Raw genomic sequence first — 22,712 nt, forward strand, 5'->3', positions numbered from 1 at the left:
GACCCACAGAGAGCCAGGAAATTGCAGGCAGGGAGGGCAGGAGCACCAGCTCCCAGGTTTCTCTGCTGGATGCCTCATCAGCAGGTAAGCAATGGATGGGGAGGGCTAGTGGCAGAGTAGAAAAGTTTAATAGAAATGGGGAATAATTAATAAATTCATACAGCATCTATATTTGCTTAGAAATTGCTCAGGATGATGTCCAAGCTGTTTTTGAATGTCTCCAGAGATGGAGACTCCACCACTTCTCTGGGCAGCCTGTACCAGTGCTCTGTGACCCTCAAAGTAAAGAATCTCATCCATCATGTTCAGATGAAGCTTCATGTCTTCTACTTTGTGCCCCTTGTCCCTTGTCCTGTTGCTGAGCACCACTGATCAGTCTGACCCTATCTTTTTGGCAGCTGCCTTTATAAATAAATATAAATATAAATATAAATATAAATATAAATATAAATATAAATATAAATATAAATATAAATATAAATATAAATATAAATATAAAAATAAAAATAAGCATGTATAAGATCCTCTCTCAGTCCTCCCTTCTCCAGGCTGAACACACCCAGGTCTCTCACTAAAACCCAGGTCACGCTGCTCTTTGGCGAAAAGTCCCTCAGCACCTGTGCAGCGGCTTTTCCTCTCAGGTGGGAATAAAAAGGCACAAAAGCCACTCCTCACCACGCCGCTGTCTGCGTTTCAAGGCCACCCCCTACCCTTTTCCTGTCAGAGGGGACATGGGACGCTTTTACCGAGAAGGGGGTCGGTGTGGCAGCTGAACTTCACCTCAGAAGCCACCCCGGGGCTCCCCCCACCCCTCACCACCCCACAGCCATGAGGGGAAAAGTGGGGCGTTCCCCGCCCTCGCGCTCCGGAAGGGCGGGAAAAGGAGAGCGCAGGCGCAGAGGGGGAGGTGGGAGCGGTGGGTGCGGGCAGAGCCGGGGGAAGGAAGGGAGGGTGGGTGGCCGGCACCATGGGATTCCCGGGATGGGGATGTCCCCGGGATGGGGTTTTTAGGGACGTAGTGACTCTATGGGATGAGGGGGAGGGGTCCTCAGGCAGCAGTTTGGGGGCGCAGGGTTCCCTGTGAAGTGGTAGAGGAGCGTCCCTGGGGTGGAGGGTTAGGGGTGCACCGAACTCTGGGGGATGCGGTGGTTGTAGGGGTCTTGATCCCATGGGAAAGGCTGCAAATGCAGGAGGAGCCATTATCTGAGCTGGGGCAAGGGGTGCTGAAGGGTGGTAGCTCCAGGGGTGCAGGCAAGGAAATAAAGGGGTTGATAGTGGTGCTTGGGGAGCATGGGTTGCTGCCCCAATAGCTTGCAGTTGCTAAGTGGTAAAAAAGTGGAGCAACTGTGTCCTGAGTTTTCTCCTTGCCTTTTTTTTTTTTTTTTTCCCTTTAGGGTGAAGATGTCAAAGAGGGCACAGCTTATGGAGGTGCTGAAGAAGGAGGTGAGAGCACTGCTGTTGGCTGCCAAAGAGGGCTTAACCCCAGCACAGCTGGAGAACGACTACATGGCCATGGTTGGCAAACCTCTCCCTCTACATGACCTGGGCTTCCAGTCCACCTTGGAGCTGGTGGCAAATATGCCTGATGTTGTCAGAGTCTGTCCTTATAAGAAAGGCACTTGTATCCTCAAAGGTGAGGGTTTGTTTCTTTGTGGATGGATGAGTTGTTTGGAACCACATAGTGGGATGAAGTGATGCTTGAGGATGTGCAGAATGAATTCCCAGTGTCACAAATGTTATTCTTTTTTTCATATAGCTCTGTTCAATGTCTTGTCTTTGATGGTTCTTCCTGTATTTTGATCTTTTTAATGCTTTTTCATTCTTTCCTTCTGAAAAGGCACATTGGCTTCCAGTTATTTTTGTACATTTTGCTTTCTGCATTTAGTTTAGAAACTACAGTACCATGTGTTGTGGGTACATTAAAACTGGTAAACTTCACTTCTGTAAATGCAGACTACAGCGGGAGCCAAACCCAGGTATGGTGCCTCTTGGGAGAAACCATAAATGCTTCCTTACCTGATCTTGTGGGAAGTTTAGTCTTTATCAAATAACCTTTTTCATTTTCCTTTTCTTTGAGGAATTGCTTTGAAAACACATGGTAGGTGCAAAAAATTGATTGAAAAGGGTGAAATTTTTCTTTTTTCTCTGACCAAAAACCAGAGAACAGAATTGTTCTCTTTTACCCTTCACCTTCCCAAGGGAAGATAAAAGGGGAATAAGGATGAGAGACTTAAAGTTGGAAGTTAAAACTGAAGCAGGTTGACTAGAACAGGAGAAAGGCAGAAACACCTGGGATAGGGAACAAATATACAAATATATATACAAACCAATCTCAACAATGGCAGGAATAGGTGCCTGAGGCCTTGTGGCAGGACTGACTCGGGGAGGGATCCACAACAGTTCCCAGGAGCTGATGAATGTGGATTCTGAAGAGCAGGTGAGCTGATAGTAAGGGAGCTCAGGGGAACAGCAGTGAAGCAAGAAGCAGGCAAAAAAAAGAGAGGGGTTGTTGGTGTGCCTGACTTTTATGGAGGAATGGGTGGGAATTTTGACCCCTCTGTATTCTGCCCCTCTCAGAGTCTGAAAAACCCTCCTTCTTTAGTGCCTTGAACTTAAACAATGTCAGAGCACTACATTAAAACAAGAAAAAGTTGTTGAAAAATGACCTGGGACACCTTGCCTGAGTGGGTGGGTGCTCCACAGTGGGGCTTTACTGTGGTTCTGGTTTAGGGAAGCAATGAGACATTTACTGTTTTCCCAGCAAAACTCACAGCAGCAGAGTTTGTTGTTGTGTATCCAAGAATTTGGCTCTTCCTGCCTGGATCTGGATTTATAGGGGTGGGGGCACAAATTGGTTGTTGGCAATTAAAAAAATGGTTCAGTCCAGTTTGCAAAGGGGGTGGAAGAGTGGTTGCCACGATTTGGTGTAACAGCTTTTGAAGGAGACACCACCTTCTGAAAAGGGTGAGGGATGGAGAAGAAAGGAAGAAAAGAGGAGGAATCTTGCCTGTGTAGAGCTTTTAAACAGACTACCAAAACCACAAAACTTTATTTCTGTCTTGTTGTAGCTGTTGCAGATGAGACTACCAAAGCCATTGCTAAACTGGTTGCCAGACAGAGAAGTGCTAAAGCACGGAAGGGTGCTGGTGCAAAGGCTGCTCCTGCTTCTTCTCCTTCTAAGAATCCCCAGAGTTTCTCTCGGAGGGTCAAGACCCCTGTCCTGCCAGCAGCAGTGAAGGCAGAGCTGCAGGATCTGCTGAGTTCCTCACCACTTCTGCTCGTGGACTTTGATGAAGCCTTCTTCAAACGCTTTGGCCGGACGTTCCAGTACAAGCAGTATGGATTTTTCTCCATGTTTGAAGTCCTTAGAAGCATGTCTGATACCATTGTAATTGAGCAGACAAGATCAGGTTCCTTGCTGACCCTGAAGAAGTGCTTGGCAAGTGAGATAGAGAAGGATGAGATGCCCCGAGGTGAGGCATGGGAAGAGATGCCCCAAGGTGAGGCATGGGAAGAGGTGTCCCAGGAAGAGATGCTGCAAGGTGAGACATTTTTATGAGTGTATTATTTAACTGTAAGCATGTAGCTCTCAAGCACTTTGGCCACGTGTTTCAAGTGGATGTTGCTGCATTTCCAGTTAATGTAGGAGTCACAATTCTTCTGGGTTTTAGCACAGAGGGTTGCGGGGTGCTGTCACACGGGACTTGTCTTGGTAGCAGAAAGCTTAAGTGGAAGTTTTCTACTGATTGCCACCAGTTTTTGGTGTAAGTTGGAAGAAGGGATGTTGAGCCCCTTCAAAGTATTGACTTTCCAAATGTGTATGTAGGACTGGAATTTCTAGTAATTCCAAGCAGTAGATAACAGAACTAGAAGGATCTCCTGAGCACCTGCTCTGCAGGCTGGTAAAGCACTTTATGAGACTGAAGGTTTAGCACTGGTCTGAAATGTGCAGTTATAATGTTCCACAAAAGAAAACAGAAGAACCTGCAGATCGTATCCTAACAGCTGTGAGAGAAGGCAGAAAATCACATATAGTTCCTGCCAAATTCCTGGGCTTTCTGGAGAAAATTTGTTTGGGAATCATTCTAGCATTTGATTTAACCCTTAGTATGCTTACAATAACAAGTGGTTTTTGGTTTGTTTTAATTTAAAATTTAATTTAATTTAATTTTAATTTAAAATACACCCTCTATTAATAAGTGAATCCTCATGACTGGTGGCTGTGAGATGAGAAAAATAGCACCAGGGCTTTCAGACTTTCATTTTCATATGTCTTTCTGCTTAATATGTATCACTGCATCAGTCCAATGAAGAATATCATCTTTGCAGCAGCACCTGCAGCTGAGGTTCAGCTGAGTTGTGAGACAAAGAGCTTCCATCTAACAGCAGGAGAGAGGTCAGAGCCAGTGGAAACACAAGCAGTAAATTCATGTGATGACCTCAAACAAGTAAGTGGCTGAACAAGTGATCTGTAGCTTTTTCATGTCTTAATCCAGGGGGTGATACTCTTCACTGCTTTTGTTTCTGCTGAGTTTGTATTGTTGATGCAAAAATTTTGCACCTTCCAAAAATTTTTGCACCTCTTTTAGATGGGTCTGGAGGTAACCAGACTCAGACTGACCAGGTATCCAACTATGCACCCCACAGACAGGTCTTTTTCTTGTCTCTTAGTATCTTTCTCCTCTTGACATCTGTGTTGTGGATCATCTGAGGTCAGTCTTTCTCCCTGATAACAGTGGTGATAGCTTTAGGTGTACTTCTTGCAATTGGATTTTAGTAACTTTTTTCTGAGACAAGGTATGTGGAATTTCTCCTGCTGTAGTAGGGAAGGCTCAGGTCTCAACCAATTGTGTGGCAGAGCTGGGGAATGGTCCTAAGTCTTAACTCTACCTGGTTGGATTTTGAAAATTTGTTTGTTCAACAGCGTAGTTTTAGAAATAGATGGAGAAGGTCAATACAGAGGCTCTGAACTGACAAACCTGATGGGGAGAATTTGCTTATGTTCCCTCTGTTTCTTTCTTTTGAGCATTTAGAGGCTTTTTTCAGGAAAATCCTCCTCCTGAGAGTTATTTCCAAGCTTGTCTTGTGGCTGTATGTAGCTGTACAGTTGGAGTGCAGGGGCATGGAAAAGGTCCCAGGAATTATCCCTGAATTTGGTGTTTTGACACCAAATTTGGCAGCCTGGCGCTGCTAGTTGGACTTTGTGCAACACTTCATAAAACATGGACTTTAGAGTTTTTGGCAGGCTGTTTATCTTTTTATAATTTTATTGCTGTTTTGGAATTGTGTTTTTTAAGTATGTGTCTTCTACATCTCCTGCAGGAATGTTCAAGGTGTGAACTGGGTTATAAAGATCATGTGTGTCCATGAGAGGGATCTGAAGAGCATTTGTGGAGCAAAACTGTCCCTTACAAATGCCAGTATTCACAGGCACTTCTCAGAGAAAATATCAGGGTGAAATACGAGTTTTTAGAGGTGATGCTGCTGCTCAGGCAACAGTTCTCTCGGTTGCTGTTTTAATGTTACCTCACTGTTTTGTCAAAATTTTTTACTTGAAAAAATTTAAGGGCATTAGCCCTGGCTTAGTCTACAGAAGAAGAGACTCTTTATCTGCTTCTTTAAAAATTGCTTAAAAGACCCTGCATTGCAAAAGAACCTTGCTTGCAGTTGAATTCAGCCAGATAAGCAATGGGGGTGTGCTAGAAGATGGGGTGTTAGAGAAACTGGAAGAAAAACTGAGAAATTCCCATACATTGCCTTTTGTATAATGCAGTGGTAAATTGTAGCAAATATTCATGGTTAGTAAAATTGAAATAATTTTGACTGCTGATTATGGGAGGAGTGCTGTTTGTTGGCACAAAAGAAAGCTCTTGAAGCAGTGAAAGTAGCTGGTTAAGGTTCCCATCCGCACTAGTTCAAGTGAATAATGTTTTGAGCAGCTGAAGAGTAACAGAAAATTGTAAGCTGTGCTTGCAGCTGTACAAGTTTGTCTGTAATGTGAAAAGAACAGAATTTGTAAATTTTGCTTGTTTATATCCTTGGGAAATAGCTCTAGTGTGAATGTGAAATGCATTTGTGCCTTCTGTCACTTTCAAATCATTTTCAGTTAGTTTTGCTGTAGCCTTTCACAGTCAGGAAACCTGGAACTGGCATCTTTAGGCAAAATCCAACAAAACGGGTGGGTTGTGTTTGGGTTGATTTCTTTGGTGTGAGTTTTTGTTTTGTTCTGAGCCATTCAATATTTCTGTCTAAATACATGACATGATTTCAGAACCTTTCCTTTATTCTCTGCAGGAATATGAGCAAGGTGTTTTTATTGCATTACAATGGAGGGAAGAAAGAAGGAAGGGAGTGAGTGAGAAAACAAATGCTTTATCACAGGGAAAGTTTTAATCCAATTTTGTGCAATTTGTTGGGATTCTCTGATACTCAGTAACTCACAGGTTGCCAGAAAAGCAAAACTATTTTTTTTCTCTTAATGGGAAGGCCAGTCATGTGTCTCCAGCATATGACAGGACACCTGAGTGCCACCTTTCTCTTATCCCTTCATAGCCTCAAGATCTGCTAGCCAAGCTGATCATGACTCCAGAAATTCCCCCGGATGCTGTTCAGGACAGAAGCCTTTGCAGTTTACCACAACTGGAGAGAAGGTGCTTGGTGGGAGTCTATGTGGAATATGTCATCTCTCCCAGCCAGTTCTACATCCACGTCTGCAGCAGGGAAACATCTGATAAACTGCAGGACATGATGATTGAAATGAGGTGGGGACACACTGTGTTACTGCTCATTGTGTGTGTGTGGTGTGTGCTTGCACTGTCTGAACAGGGTATCTGTAATTAACATTGTTAATCATAGTCCCTGCTGGCTTGATTACTGATGATGTGGAGATGTCAATGCTGTACTGAAACATGTTCTCATAAAGCTTAGCTATTCCTTTTAACTAGCAAGCAAAAAGCAAGGTTAATAGCAAGTCGTGACTGTTTGGCTACATCCTAGACAATCCTAAACCCTAAAAACCTGGAAGAGTTCTGGAAAGAAACTTCAGGGTTTCTTTGCACCTCTCTGTTGTCTGCTCTGCTTTGCTGATGTGCTCGGTTAAGGCTTTTACTTCCATCTCCACTTACCAAAAAGCAAAAGGTAATAGTCCTTTGTCACTTCTGGTTTTGAAAGCAAAAACCCATCAGTGGCTTTATTTGTGCCAGTTAACATCATGCATCTGGGATTTTATTCCACCATGACACTGCTACAATTGCTGGTAATAGTGTGCCAGAGTCAGTGCCAGGAGCCTGTGGGGCATGTGTGAGTGTGATTAGAGACTCTGCCAACAGATGCTGTGTATGTGAGCCAGTACTCCAAAACCTGGATCATAAGCAGCACTCACATGTCAAGGTAATGTTAAAAAAATAATTACCAAGATGGTTTTATTTAGTCTCTGATTAATCCCCGTTAGTTAGGTTTTTGTTGGACCCCAAGAATACCATTCAAATCGTAAAAGTTTGGGTTTGCTATTTTTATTGTCATTTCAGTTTCAGTGTAGCAGAACAGAGATGTGAAGCACCTATTAAAACAACTACTGAAAATCCACGTTGTGGGGACTTTTGAGAAACCAGGCTTCTTCTGAAGACCTGGACATTTCTCTTTGTTTCTTCCCTGCATCCTACCAAGCACAGTTTTTCATGATGATCTTTTGCAGGCACTGTTACTCACATAAACTTGTTTCTGATCGTTACATCATGCCTGAGTCTTCAATACAGCCTGGACAGCTTTGCTGTGTCACAGTCCTCAAGTGGTGGTACAGGGTTATCATCCACCGTGTGATCAGTGACCAAGAAGTAGAAGTGTTCTACGCCGACTACGGAAACCTTGAAACTGTCCGAAAATCTTCCCTGAGATTCCTCAAGTAAGTAAAATGCCCACGAGTGACAGAATGGCAGAATGGTTGAGGTGGGAAGAGACCTGGTCAATTGGTCTCTCCAGCTTCCCCAGGCAGGGTGTCCAGGTCTGTATTCACATGGCTTTTGAGGATGGCCTTCTCTGGGCAAACTGTTCCACTGCCTGGTCACCCTCATGGTAATAATGCTGCTTTCAAGCTGGTTGGGCTTCTGCTTTTTCAGGGTATTGTTCCTCCCCAATTGCAGGACTTCATTAACTTCTTGAAGTTGCTGTCTACTCATTCCTCTGTCCTGTCAAGGTCCTCTGAATGGCCTCATGACTCTCTAGTGTCAGGCACTCCTAGAATCATAGAATCATAGAATTGGCTGGGTTGGAAGGGACCTCAGAGATCATCAAGTCCAACCCTTGACCCACTCCCACTGCAGTTCCCAGCCCATGGCACTGGGAAAAGAGCCACATCCAGGCTCTTTTTAAATATCTCCAGGACGGAGAGTCCACTACTTCCCTGGGCAGCCCATTCCACCCTCTCTGTAAAGAAATTCTTTCTAATATCTAACCTAAACTTCCCCTGGCACAACTTAAGACCATGCCCTCTTGTCTTGTTGAAAGTCGTCTGGGAAAAGAGCCCAACCCCCCCCTGGCTCCAACCTCCTTTCAGGGAGTTGTAGAGAGCGATGAGGTCTCCCCTGAGCCGCCTCTTCTTCAGGCTGAACAGCCCCAGCTCCCTCAGCCTCTCTTCATAGGGTCTGTGCTCCTGTTTTTGTGCAAGCACCAAACTTGCTGAAGGTAGACTCATCATCCTCCACCATCCAGATTGTTAAAAAAGACTTTGACCAGTGTTGGACCCAATATTGACCCCATCATTGCTCTGTCCTGTCAAGGTCCTCTGAATGACCTCATGACCCTCTAGTGTATCAGGCACTCCTACTTTTGTGTAAGCAGCAAACTTGCTGAAGGTATACTCATCATCCTCCATCATCCAGATTGTTAATAAAGATGCTGAACAGTGTTGGACCCAATATTGACTCCAACAAGACTTTATATCACTGATCACCACTCCGTGGGCCTGGCTTTTCAGGCCATTCCCAATATAATTCCCTGTGTGTTCATTAAGTCCATACTTTATGAGTTTCTCTATGAGGATCTTGCAGGACACAGTGTCAAAAGCCTGACAGAAGGTAAAACCATACCCACTGCTCTCTCTTCACTTACCAGGCCCATCATTTCATCATAGAAGGTTGTCAAGTTGGTCGAGAATGACTTAGTCAATCCATGCTGACTACTCCCAGTCACCTTCTTGTCCTTCATGTGCCTGGAAATGGTTCCCAGGTCTTGTTATTTCATCATCTTCCCAGGGATCAAAGTGAGGCTGACTGGCCTGTCTTTCTTCAGCATGCAGATTTCCTAGGAAGCATCTGGATTTTTATTCCATTAATGGTGCCTTGCAGTACTTCCTAGCTTGCATTCTATTGTTTGAGGTGACATTGTTTAATATCTTTTTGTCTGATCACTCCCAGCCTTCTGGTTACTCCATCACAGTGACTTTGGGCTAAATCTGTGTTCCTCAGTCTTTCCTCTTGCTACATTCTGTCACTTAGGGGCAAGCTCCCTAATCCTTCCTGGGTTCCATGGGTTGGATGTAAGCATCCTCCTGAATGGACATTGGTCCAACTGGGACACACTTGCAGTGTCAGAGGTATTAATTCTTCTCTGAAGTTCAATACCTTTTCCATACTTGCTTCTGCTCTTTCATGAGCCTCTCTTCAGGCCTGGACATTGTCATTCTTTGGTTAAAAGTCATTGCTCTCTCCATAATTTTCTGATTTTTATTTCAGTTAATAGGTGACATCAATAAGGGGATAGGATGGGAAGATGCTTGGGCAAGGGAAGGTATAAAGGACCAGTTGTTATGGCTGTTTCTGCTGTGCTAATTCTCTGGATGTGGAGCATTTTCCAAAGCTGCTGTTGGGTTTTAGTCATAAGTGCAAAATCCAACATGGGCCTCTCTATTCCTAAAGTGATTTTAAAGCCCAGAAGAGGAGGAAGTTCTGCACTTCTGCCTGCTTTTGCTGTAATGGTTATAGCTTTTGTTTTGTATTGCAGGTGGTGCTACTTGAAGCTCCCTGCTCAGGCCATCCCATGTTCCTTGGCATGGGTAAAACCTGTGGAGGTATGTGTTCACAGGCAGTTTTATTGATTAACACATGTATGAGAGCTGTCAAGTAGAATTTGGCCTTCTCTCCTGGTAGGGGCAAACATCTGGATTAATTCAGGTCATTGATGTTTACAGCAGAATTGCTGCTGTTATATTCAGCAGAATATGAATTTGTGTCTCAGCAAGTGAGCACCCTTCTGCTGTTTTCCTTATGGTCAGAGTATCCTTGCTTGTATTGTTGCACAAACAAATAGCTACTGTTGAGCAGATGTTAGGCAAACTTTCTTTCCCTGTCAGTAATTCTTCAGGGTCCTTCTGAGACCCTGGTATTTTCTGTTTTAAAAAAAATTCTCTGGCAAATCTCTAAGTGAATTAGTTTGATGCAATCAACATTGCCAAAAAATCAGAGAGGTCATAAGAAGGTTCTTTTGTGCTGGGAAACCTTGGTCAAGTAGGCTGAGAAATACAATCTCTGAAGGACAGTATGCGAGCAGAGTTGCTTCTCCCATGTTTTAAAGACAGTATATTAAAAAAGTTATTTCCCTTTTTTTATCTTGATGGTTAAAGCATCATAGTTTTCATTACAGTGCGGCTTAGCAGCTTTTAAAAAACTTCTGACACTTGTAAAGTTTATAATCATATGACTCCAGGAACTGGAAAAAAAACCAGCTATTTTTAGGCAATTGTGATAAAACGCGCTGGTGAATGCCATCAAATTGTGTGTGTTTGGAATTAAGTATTTAGGGAGAAAGGAAATTCTTAGAATAACTAGCACTGGGGTAGTTTGATGTAGTTGAGAAGTTGGAAACTTTTCTGCTTGATTGTCCTGTTATTTGTCCCTATTCTGACCCAGCTTAATTTCCTTTTTTAACGTGCTCACAAGGGAAAGTCTCCATGTTGGATGTTGATCTGTTGATACTAACATTACATTCTTGTTCCTTTTTCAGGGTACATGGTCCAGCACAGCAACTCTCCTGTTCAAGAAGCTGTGTGGCTCCAAGCTGCTTGTGGGCATTGTGGATGAATATGTGGATGGCATTTTGCACCTCTTCCTGTGTGACACATCCACGGAGAAGGATGTTTACTTCCACAGTGTACTGAGGGATGAGGAGTGTGCTGAGGTCTGCGGGGAGAATGTTCCTTCCCAGGTTAGGGGGGAGGCCTGTGCTGCTCAAAGGAAGGGCAGGGAAAGCTTTGGGTGGGTGCCTGTCATGGGAAGATCTTTAGCTTGAAGCAGGTAGTTTTGTGAAGAGCAGAACTGATATCCCCTCCTTTCCTTTAATTTTAACTTTGTGCCATTTTGTGACTGCAGCCCACAGTGTCTTAACTCCATGCTGGGAGGCTACTTTTTGGTTAAGGTAGAACCTGATTATACAGTAGAGATTAAAAAAAAAACCCAGAGATTAAAATACCAGAGATGGTTTAGTAGAACAAGTGATCTTCATCCTGTGCCCTAACAGTGGATTGGAAGGTTTTGATTTTTTTCTTTTAAAGTTGCTTACCTTGTTAGTATTGCAGATTCACCTGGAACTGACACACTGCTTACATAAATAACATGGAAAAATAAAATAGCTATAGCTACTCTGAGCATAAGGCCAAACTGAGATAGAGCTGAGGGGTTGTTAAAATATGTGTTTTAGTTACTTCCCGACCTGTTGTTAATTCCAGTAAGTTTTGTTAGTCATAAGTTAAGGCCCTTGATTCATATAAAAGATTAATGAGAGTAAATTGATTAGATTTTATTGTCTGACTTGATGCAGTGCTACATGGAGGCAGGGGCAGTTGAATGAGGATCAGATAGTGAAGTAAATTATTTTGCCTTCTCTGCTCTAGGCATTGAAGATTGGTTATGCCAGCAACAAACTGAATTATGGAAATAGCCTTGATTTAAAAAGTCTCTTTGCCAGTGAAATGTACAATGTTGGGCAGCATAACTCTGGGAGCTTGCATGTTGTGCATTGGACAGGCATTCAATTCATAAGGCAGTGCAGAGAGATTCATGGATGTCATTAACTGAATGTCTCAGCTCAGTTTCAGGAAAAACTGTGTGGATATGAAAGCCCTTAGAAAGGCCCTGATTTTTTATCTCGGGATAAAGTCAGAATTTACACCCAGTCAGAATTTATGGAGTGCTTGTAACTGTTGTTTTATTCACTGTATGCAGAATGCATGTTTTTGCACCTGTATTTCCAGTTTTGGGGGGAGGGGGCACTGCTCAGTTATTCTGTTGCTGGAGGAAGGGGATTTGATTTTTGCAGCAAGATTTCTGCAAGAATTTGGAAGCAGCTTGTGAGTGATGTGCTTCTTCATGGAACCTGTTAGAAACTTGCTGCATCCTTCTGGTTCTTTGGGGTAGTTACAGCATGGTTTTCTTAACTGTATTGAAGGTTTTTTCTTTTGTTCCTAGGGATTCAAGGAGTTGAATCCTTCAGCCTTGTATCTTCAGCCCAGTGGGAAGGAGGAGGATGCTGAACTGGCGGAACCAGACCTTTCCTTGCAGCTGGAATCTCTAGATGTGGATAATGAAATAGCAAGATTAAAGCTGGACAAGAATGATCTGTGTGGCCAGGTGAGCATCATTTGGAGTAGAACCAGTGGTGTATTCTTTGCAATAGGGATCTGTCTTGTTCTAAATTTATCTGAATTTAAGCAAATTGCAGTCCTGATTGTTGCAGGGGATAAATTTGTATTTAACTACAGTTTTATTAAAAAGATAACTTTAAAAGTGGGTGATAGCCAGATCTGGATACTGCTTTGCACCTTTGATTTCCGGGCGTGTTAGAAAGATGAGCCTCTTGCTATTTAACAGATGCAGAAACTGATGAACAGAGTGGTTGTGAATGGAAACAACCCAGGGTCTTGAGTGCAATCTGATGTAGTTCTGTTAGAAACACCAGAAACATTTGTACACTGGTGACTCTCTCTGCTCTTCTGGGTTATTTAAATTGTTTTTTCATGATGCATTTTACTACAGGAGCCAAAGCACTTTCCAGATAAATGTCAGCAGTTGAAGTGTTCAGCAGTGGGCCTGCTCCAGGTTTTTTTTTCTGACATTTCTCTGAAGTGTAACATTAGTAACTTACTCAAAATATTTTGAGCTGGAATTAAATGTGTCTAATACAACACTTGTTAACTGCTCAGCTGGGATTTTCTTGTAACTCCCCTTATGCAGAGGAAACTTTCTTTGCATTATCCTTAGATTTGCCTGATCAGAATTCACACGTGTCCCCCCTTGCCCTTAAGTGCAAAATGGGAGGACACTGGGTTACAGCAGCTCTGTTACACTAGGACACTTCTCCAGCTTAAAACTTCTCAGAAGGCAGAACACAATAACTGGGCAGTATTACTTGAATAAAACTCTGCTTTCCAAATTTTACTGAGGAGTAGAGAAGTTAAAGTGACAGTTAAGTTTCTTGTTCATGCTATTTCCTTTTTCTTTCTTTCCTTTCTCACCCACACTCTTCTCCAGATGGAAATGTTAAAACTGAGCAGAACAGAAGAGCTTCTCTGCATTTCTGTCTCAGCTGATCTCCAAGTGGTATCATCTGATACCACATTTGCTCTCTGATTTGCTCCAGTGCATCCTGCTTTCTCCTGTGCTATCACTGGCTATACCTTTTTTTGCTTTGTCCATTTCCATAGCCATGGCACCTGTCTGCTGAGGAGGAGAGACAGGATGATGGGCTGCCACTTTTGGAAGAAGTGAGTGTCCTAGGAACAGCAGATGAAGACCCAGCACTTGCACAGGAGGATGCAAATAAAGCTCCTACAGAGCTTGTTGCAGTGGTTAAGGTAAAGGCATTTTTCACAACTATTGCTTTTGGGAGGAGTTGTTTTTAGATCATTTGAATAATCCTTTGATTGCTTTGATGTGTATTTTTTAAAAGTGACTGATAAATGCCATCAGGCTACTAGCAGGGGCTCAGAGCTCTATGTTTTCCACATTGCCACTGTTTCTAGTGTTTCTGGTGATCCACTTGTGCTCCATGGTCATGCCAAGGTAGTGTGGAAAATGTGACTGTTGCAGCACTTCATAGATCAAACCTGGCCCTTCTTCTCTCCTCTATTTCCCCTTTATTCACAGCCCTCAGGGTTACTGGGAGTAACTGGGAGTTACTGTGGGGCTACTCTGGATCACACAGGCTTCTCTTCTTAAGTAGGAGGGAGGCAATGGGAGGGTTGTGTTTTGGGCCATGCTTTGGTGCTGGTGTCATGACATTGCTGCTTAAATGGTGGTTAATGATGAGTCTGAGAGGACTGAAGTTTTACAACACTCTGGGTTCAGCAGAGAGCCAGTATCACTCAGGGTTTGTTGAGGCACAGAAAGCATTGCAGATCTGGAAATAGAAGTGTTTCTGCAAGGGTTTGGACAAGCACAGCTCCTTACATACCTTGGAGGTTCCTTACATATCTTGGAGGTTGATAGTGTCTGAGACAAAGCACTTTCTAGAAGGATGAGGGGGGAAACCTGGAAGAATTGGTTAGCTGGAAGGGATTGAGAGAAAGCAAGCTGGGAAAAAGGGATTTTGAAGGAATGAGAGAAGAGGAAAGTTTCTGTTAGCAAGTGTGAGGAGAATGTACAATGTGGTGAGGAAGGTGGGTAGATAGTGATAGAGTCCATGTGAGCTGACTCAGATGCTCCCCTGCAAGTGTTAAACTACATCAGTATTCAAAGCATAGGAATCTCCTTACTGGATCAAAGAAGTCCTGGGCACATGTTCTGTGCCTGGCTGTGATCTCTGTTACAGTCTTTAGAAGAAATGAGAAGAATTTCTATTAAGGAAGACCATGGGATTAAAAAAATAATCATGCCTATAGATGTGAGGTGGAAAAAAAATGCACAAGTCAGCTACTTATGAAGGCAGGCAGGAAAATGTATCTGATTCCTGCTCATCTCTGGGCTTCAGGGTTTTGTGACACAGCATCACCAGGAGGTATTCCCTCTTCTCACTGCTCACATTTTCCTTTCCAGTGGTGATGATGTTAGTTTTGTGAATCAGAAGAAAGAACAGATACTGCTTTGCTTGCTGCCCCTCACAGCACTCTCGAGGATATCCTGTCTCATTTGCCTCTTTTGTAAACAGAGCAGCCTCTTTTTTTTAATTATTATTTCCATCCCAGCTTTTTCCAGGGCATTTCTAGTGTCCATCTTTGCACCCAGTCTGTTTCTGCTTTGCCCACTATTTTTTACTGCATGCTAGGCAGAGGTCTTCAGTGGGCAGGTGGTATCAAGCTGAGTAGCTGAATTGGACTCCAGTGGTGCCTGTCACTCAAATTATTCTATCCTGACACCTTGTCAGCCCCCAGTTTCTGCTGTCCAGCCATGTAGCTCTCCTTGCTTCTTCAGGAGCCCCTTCTGGTTCCCTTGTGGAGGCCAATTTAAGTTATTTAAATCTGCTTGCATTAGAATGATTGTTTTGTTCTGGGCTAATCCTCTGAACACCCTCTCAATAAGGGGTGATGCGCCCCTGGATGGTGATTTGCTCCTTCTGAAGATGGGTGCCTTTCTTCTGCTGCCTTGACAACAGAAGAAGCCTCCAGAGCAAGCACCTAATGGTTGAACAGCTATGGTTGGATGAGGTGACTTGCTGCTTTTCTGTCGTTTAATTGTTCTCCTCCATGCTGAATTTAGAAATACAAACACTGCCCTTTCTGTGGCAGAGCCATCCATGGATGATCATCCCTGGAACTTTAGTTTAATTCCTATTCTTAAACTGAAATGCAGAGGGACTTCCTCTGACTTGATTCCTACTCCCTTGCAGCAACTCCCTCTGTCATTGCCATCATTTGGGCTGCTGAGATACGAGCCAGCTGTTCATTCTTTGCTAAGACATGGTGATTTATATCTTGTAATAATCTGTCAGGCTTTCCAGCTTACTGTGCAGAAAAAACTGCCCTTTGGCCAAGGTTGGGAGTGAATAGCTTTTTGGGGGCATGTTTTTTTGTGGGTTTGGTGTTGGTTTTTTTTAATCATCTAGTTGCTGACATTCCAGTTCTTTGTGGACTGTGAGAGCTAATAAAGATGAGGGTAGCTAATGAACCAAGTGTGCTTAAATACTTATCACACTCTCTCCTGAGTTTTTTATATACATTTGCAGACACCTCATTCTCTTGAAGAGTCCTCAATGCCTGCTGTCTTAGTCAAGTCAGTGGAAGACACTTGCTCCTCCTTTATCTACTCCGAGCAACGAGCAGGAATGAGCCAAGATGACCCTGGTCAGATAGAAAGATTTTCCAACAAGGCCCAACTTGGTGAAGCTGTACATCCCTCTGTTCTACTTATGGCAGTGCCGTTTATGCTGGACAACCATAACAGTACGAATAGATTTCTTAGTAGTAAAGTTTAACAGCACAAAAACTGAGCGGTCTGTTACTGGGCTGTCAGGCTTGCAGTCACTGTTGGGTATCCCACGACTGGTGCTGCTGCTGTGCTGGAACAGATGGAAATGTTGGTGCTTTTGTGGGAAGGAGATGCAAGGATAATAAGTGGCTGTATGTGGTGCATTGATTTGACCTTTTGTGCAGCAAAATGCTTTTCTAAATGTTTAATGGGAACAAATGAATTGAGGGGTTTTTTTTTCCTCTCTCTGTTGATTTTTGTTGCCTTTTCTTGACTTTATGCTGCTTTCTTGCAGAAGTCTTTCTGCACTGCATAGGTTAGCCTGTTCATTTCATAAAGTCATGGAATCTTAGAATGCTTTTGGTTGGAAGGGACCTTAAAGATCACCTAGTTCCAACCCCCCTGCTTGGGCAGGGACATCTCCCGCTTCACCAGGTTACTCCAAGCCCCATCCATCCTGACCTTGAACACTTCAGAGGTGGGGCATTCGTGACCCCTCTGGGCAACCTGTGCCTTTGTCTCACCACCCTGACTCTGTCAGTCTTCCAGCCATAAGAGTTGAGACCATTGAGATTCTCTCAACCTCCTAACCATAAGGGACAAAATCGGTTTTTTTCTTTTAGCCTTGGAAGGTCCCCCCCGTGTCTTCCAAATGATGGAAGATTTTACAACACCTGATTTATGAGGTAGATTGACTTGTCAGGAGCAGGGCCTGATTGTGCCTTGGAACAGAGCTGTCTGGAGCAGAGGACCCCTTTTTCCAGGCAGGAGCTACTCAGTTATATATCTGATTTCCCACCTCTGGGGAGACAGGGGTAAGCAGTGGGTGGAAAGGGAGTGAGGCTCTTGGATTATACCCTGGTGGGCTCATCAAATTGGCGTGAAATAAAAATTCCTCCTGCCACAGCCCGGTAAGGTCCAGGCAAAAGGGATTTCAATTTAGACTGGAACTCTTTTGAGTTGTCAATGTGGATAATACTATCTTCCTTTTCTGTCTTCCTCCTTATGCAGATGAAGAGAAAATGAAGGACAAAGACCTTCCTGGGAGTCCTGCAGTTGAGCTGAGCAGTGCTGGTGGGCTGTTGGACCAAGGGTCATCTCAGAAACTTTATGTCCCTCCCACCACACTTTCTACAGTGTTTGCAGCTGCACGTTTAGCCACTTCCAGTCACTACTTCCAGTGGCCCCTAAACCTGAGAAAGAAGGTGTGAGAAGACGGGAGGAGTGGAAGCAGCTGCTGAGCAAGACAGCCTAGAGCAGCAAAGGCTCTCCATGTGGCTTTTCATTGTTCAGAAGGGTTTAATCCTGTGGGAAACCTGGGAGTCTGACATCTCAGATGTTCCCAGGATGCATCATAAATGTTACTTTTATTTTCAGGAGAAGAGTTTGGCTTTGTTTTGTACAGTTTTGCTTTGTTTGTACAGGTGTTCTACAGATTTATTATTGCTCTTTAATACAATGGTTCAGGAAAGCACCTAAGTGTCATTTTGTGTTATATATCCTTTAAGTTTAGGAAAGGGAGACTGTCCCCCCCTCCTTGCACTAGCAGTTTTGACATCGTGTGAGGAGATTATTTAGGTTTTAACACCATGGAAGCTCTACACATTCTTTTTTGTTAGAAGTCATTGCATCCCAGCTAAGGCCTCAGTCCAGGTAAGTGCTGGTATCTTGCAAGAAGAAACTTCCTACCCCCGCCTCAAAAGATGCTCTGATTTATTGATGAACTAGGACAAAGTGTAAGGAATTCCATGTTGCAGATGTTGAATGAGATCCATAAAAAAATCTGGTGAGAAAAAGCATGAAGCTGGCTGTTGGCCATGTTTCTGGTTAATGAAGAGAAAAGCTGTGAAAATAGAAGGGTCCCAGCTATGAATTCACCTGGTTTGTTGCTTCCTAAACTGTTCCTCAGGTCTTCAGATCCTTCGGTGGCCTCTCTGTGCCCACATGCAGACATGCCAGAGGTACCTTTTGATGCTTGACTGCTCAGGATATTGTTTTTCTATGTTTTTTTGCCATTCATCTCTGGTCTGCAAGTGCTTTATTGTATTTCTACACCCTTTCCATCAAGCTAAAAGGTGAGAGCCACCTGGAGCCACTCCCCTACACCAAGGTGACCTGGATGGAGCTTCCCAGCCACGCTGTGGCATCTTCCCTCCCAGAGCAGCTCAGGTCACATTTCTCATGCCTGGTGGGTCCCTGTTTGTACATTTGTTGCTTAAAGCACTGGAAGAAAAGGGAAAGATGCCTCAGGGACTGGAACGTGATGCCACATTTTATGTCCCTGCTTCAAGGCATTGCCAGGCAGTGGAGAAGCAGAGGTGGCTCTGCCAGGGCCGTGTGCTGTGGCATCTGGATAAACCTGAGCAACTGAAATTTGGAGGCACCCAAGCCTAGAGAGGTGCCTGAGGAGAAGGAGGGAGATGTTCTGCCCTGCAACAACCCTGTCTGCATGTGTCAGGAGCCTGGAGGATCCCCATCCTCCTTGAGGAGTATCTTTGTGGGGTGCTGTGGGCCCTTTCCCAGGAGTGCCTGGTGGGGTAACCCTCATCCTAGGACATTCCTGCCAAGGGGTCCCACTCAGAGGAGGGTGGCTCAGTGGGGAGCTGCTTTCTTCTCCCTTGCCCCCATTTCCCACCCTCTCCATAGCTTTGGGGTGGCAGAGGTGGTCTGAGGGGAGAGGAAGAGACCTTTAGAGCAAGTGAAAATTTGAAAGGTCTGCAGCTCTCCATAAAAGCCAGGGTTAAGCAAAGGCACCAGTGGGGTGTGTGCTCTGTGGACTTGCTCGCGGACTTGGGCAATGTGTGGGGTCTGGGGTCAGTGCTGCCAGGAGGAGGGAGCCAGGGGTCCTTCCCAGTACCACTGGGGTACTGGGAAATGTGGGGTCCTCTCAGCTGGGGCCATGCACATGAGTGCAGAGCTGGACCTGGACCAGCTCAAGAAAGTGCCCAGGTAAAAATGGGTGAGGAAAGGCCAAGGAGTGATTCTCTGGGCCGGAATTTTAAGTGTTACAGAAGAGTTGTGGTGTCTGTGAGCAGCTTCCTGGCCCGTGGTGGTAATCAGCTGCTTGGGATTTTAAATGGGCTGGAAAGGAGGAGTCTGGAAAATGCCAGCTTGGTTTGGATGGACTGAGTGCTGCAGAGGTGGCTGAACACCTCTCCCCTGGCACCCTGGCTTGCAGCAGGAGCTGAGGTTGGGATACCTGCATGACATGCTGGGGACATGTCAGGTCATGGGCTGGTCCCCCACAGTTGCTGCAGCCACCCCAGTGACACTGTCTCAGCATGGGTGACATTTTCCAGATCAGTGCATCAGCTCATTCCCTCTCCTCCCCTCTGCATTTTTGGGTTGACTTGTGCTTTGTAAATTGGGGTTCAATTCAGCGAGTCATTTGGGCTTAAAAACCCAAATCAAAAGCTTCTGACCCCAAAAAACCTTTCTCTTCTTATTTTTAGATGTTTTTTCAGATGGAAATTGAATCTTTTCCTGGGTTTAGGGAGGATAAATGTGCATTCAGCCCTGCATCGGATTGTTTCACTTGACCCATGGGTAAATGCTTTTCTTTCCTCTGACCTGGAAGGATTCTTTTTCTTTCCATTTGACAAGGAAAAAGCCAATTCTCAATACAGGTCATTGCAAAACAAGGTCTGGAGCTGGAGACAGCTTTTCAGCCCAAGCACAGTGCCAAAACCCATCAGCTCTTCCCACTGCTCCCAAGCACACACAGCTGTCCCTGGAGTGGCTCCCTTTTTCTTGCAGTAAAAAGCCCCACTTTTCTCTGCATTTTGCTGAGAGCAAATGGCAGGAGAGCAGCCTCTGGCTGCTGGGTTTCAGCTGAGCAGAGATGGGAACAGTGCTTGTGCCTTGCTGGCTTTTTACATGGGGCTTGGTGCCAGCTGCAAGGGTCTGTGCATGCCCTGTGTGAGCTGCGGGTACCCTGAGCACCCACTCACATCCAAGGGAATCTTCCCATTTCCCATTTCCATCGTGGCCACTGCTGCTTGGGTGTTGTTCCCAGGGCCAGTGGCACCCCTCCAAGCACCCAAAGGAGAGGGAGAAAGGGGGAGTCCACTTTGACCTCACAGATGGTGAGAGGAAGGTGCAATCAGTGCAGAGCTGCTCCGCATCCCAAGTTTGGGGCAGCAGGAGTTGGTCCCCACTGAGACCAGTTGGAACTGGGGCTGTTGCTGGTGAAACCCTTCACAGGAGCAGGGAGATTGGCTCTTTCCCTTTGGTGATGGGCTGGCAGGGCAAGTAAGGAGAGCTCAGGACAGGTGAGGTTTCCCCTCAGCTCCATCTGCCCTTGCCCCAGTTGTGTGCTCCCACCCCTCCCCACTGCCAGGAGGTCTCTTTTCTGGTTCAGCTCCTCCAAGGCAGATGATGATTGCAGAGGGGTTGCAATCTCACTTGTGCTTTTAATCCCACTGCTGTCAAGCTCCATTAGGAGATTTGACATCACCTCACTACCTCTGGGGCTGGGCTGCTGCTTGCCCAGCCTGAAATGAGGACAAGCCTGGGCTATGCTGGAGCAGACAGGGAGGCAGGGATGCTTTAAGGGCCAGAGCTCAGCTGCATTTTGGTAACCTGCTAAAAACCTCCTCCCTGATCCCCTCCAAGCACCTGTGGCTGTCTTGACACTGTGGGCATCCATAGAGCTCCCACTGCCTCCATGGGGGAGGTAAAGCATCCAGAGATGGTTGGAAGAAGGGGAACTGATGGGACGGAAATGGGCTGAGCATCCTTCTCAGCCTTGCAAAATGGGCTGCGTGGTTTGGCACTGGGAGGGGAAGGTGCTGTCACTCATCCCTGGTCACTAATGCCATGCAGGCACCTCCTGGGATTTCTAGGGTGCCCATGAGGAGGTTGATGGCTGCCCTAGGGCCAGCCCAGTTCATCATTGCACTCCTGAGCTTGTTCTCAGCAGTTTTGCAGCCCTGTCTTGCCTGCAGGCTTGTGCCTACATGGAAAGGAGCTCAGGTGAAGGCACAAAAAAGGGCAGGTAGGATATGGGAACAGACATGAAGAAGAGCAGGGAAGATGTGGGTGGTCCCTGAAGGCTGTCTGGGTGGTGGTCAAGGTATTACCTCAGTTTTCCTTGGCATGGCAGTGTTGGTGATGGCCAGAAGGCAGCTTTGAAAGGCTTCTGTTCAGCCAGGGAGGCTGCAGAGGGCTGTGCTGCAAAAAGGGGGGAGAAAACATTTCTGGGGCTGCCCTCAGGGATCTTCAGCTGCTTCCCATGCTGGGTCTTGAGGTTGCTTGTGCTGGTTGAGTTTGTGTTTGCATCTCTGAGCTTTTCTCTGGCCAGCCTGGCTCCATCCCCATGGGTTTACCCCATGCTGCCATGTCCCATGGATGGCCTGAGGCTGCTCCTTAGGAGGGTGCTCCAACCAAACCACTGAATTTGTGTTACCTGGAGCCCAGAGAAGTGTTTGGTGTAATCCTGGTAAGGTCACACTTGTCTGGAAGGAGTTAATTTTCTGTTAATTAGTTAATTTCTGTTAATTAGTCTGTCCTTGCTTCTCATTCCACCGAGCATCACCCAAAATTCTCCTGGGACAGAGAGGGGGCCTTGTCCCCACACCTGGTGTTGGCCCTGCCTGGAGCTGCAGGAACCACAAGTCCCACAGGGGATGTTTTCCCTACAAAGCCAATGCCACAGCTGTGTCTGCTGCAATCAATGAGCCTCTGCCAAGAAGCCAAGCAGGGCTGTGGCTTGGCAGAGAGACCCCTCAGCAGATCAATGCATCTCACTGCCCAAGGATGTCCCCAGCTCACCCAGGAGATAACCAGCATCACCTCCCCATGGCCCTTCTCCCCTAAAAAGAGGCTCTTCCATGGGCACTGGGGCAGGCTGAACCTGCTTTTCTTTGCTGGAGAGCCTCAGGTTGCTCACATGGTGCAATGTTTCCTTCCCAGTGTTAGGAAAAGATGCTCCATCAGATATTTAGGCTTTGTGTTTGTGGAAGGAAAGGTGTGGCTCATGGCAAAGATGCATCTGCTGGTGACAGGGAGAGCAGCCACAAATCCCTGGAAGAGAAGTGAAAATCAACTTTTTTTTTTAATTTCTCCAAGTTTTCCAAAGGTGCTGTCATTCTCAGAGCCATCCCAGTAGATACAGCAGGTGGTTTCCCCAAAAATATTGCCCCTTTCCCTCATAAACAGGCACAGCTCATGCTGTTATCTCCTGGGCAGAATGAACTCACAGGATTGTGTTTACCCACCACAGGGTAAACATCTTGATTTGGGGCTGAAAATGTGATGTGGGACCTTTTTGCCACATCTTGACTATCTTAGGTAAGGCAAAGTGCATCCACATCCTCTGGCAGG

At 45.3% G+C, this 22,712-nt stretch overlaps 1 protein-coding gene across 4 annotated transcripts; it reads left to right on the forward strand.

Moving 5' to 3' along the window:
• The first annotated feature begins 2 nt into the window (after window positions 1–2).
• On the forward strand, window positions 3–17,862 carry TDRD5 (tudor domain containing 5). Of its 4 annotated transcripts, none has more exons than XM_071751182.1 (12): window positions 3–84; window positions 1,395–1,633; window positions 3,069–3,542; window positions 4,330–4,448; window positions 6,553–6,761; window positions 7,694–7,900; window positions 9,997–10,063; window positions 10,996–11,196; window positions 12,456–12,617; window positions 13,691–13,840; window positions 16,147–16,363; window positions 17,400–17,862. In XM_071751182.1, the coding sequence occupies exons 2-12, from the start codon at window positions 1,402–1,404 to the stop codon at window positions 17,597–17,599; spliced, it is 2,238 nt and encodes a 745-aa protein (XP_071607283.1). In that variant the 5' UTR covers window positions 3–84; window positions 1,395–1,401; the 3' UTR covers window positions 17,600–17,862. The 4 variants fall into 4 exon arrangements, with proteins under 4 accessions (XP_071607283.1, XP_071607284.1, XP_071607282.1 ...); XM_071751183.1 differs by lacking the exon at window positions 3–84 and adding an exon at window positions 526–641; XM_071751181.1 differs by lacking the exon at window positions 3–84 and having other exon boundaries at window positions 1,123–1,633.
• Window positions 17,863–22,712: the final 4,850 nt, after the last annotated feature.

This window comes from Heliangelus exortis, chromosome 8 (assembly GCF_036169615.1).
Source record: "Heliangelus exortis chromosome 8, bHelExo1.hap1, whole genome shotgun sequence".
In the NCBI taxonomy this organism is placed as follows: domain Eukaryota; kingdom Metazoa; phylum Chordata; class Aves; order Apodiformes; family Trochilidae; genus Heliangelus; species Heliangelus exortis.

Coding starts and splice junctions, on each gene's coding strand:
- TDRD5 (XM_071751181.1), top strand. CDS start 1,291: ATGGGTTGCTGCCCCAATAGCTTGCAGTTGCTAAGTGGTAAAAAAGTG. Junction 4,449..6,552: donor CATGTGATGACCTCAAACAA/GTAAGTGGCTGA, acceptor ATCCCTTCATAG/CCTCAAGATCTGCTAGCCAA. Junction 13,841..16,146: donor AGCTTGTTGCAGTGGTTAAG/GTAAAGGCATTT, acceptor ATACATTTGCAG/ACACCTCATTCTCTTGAAGA.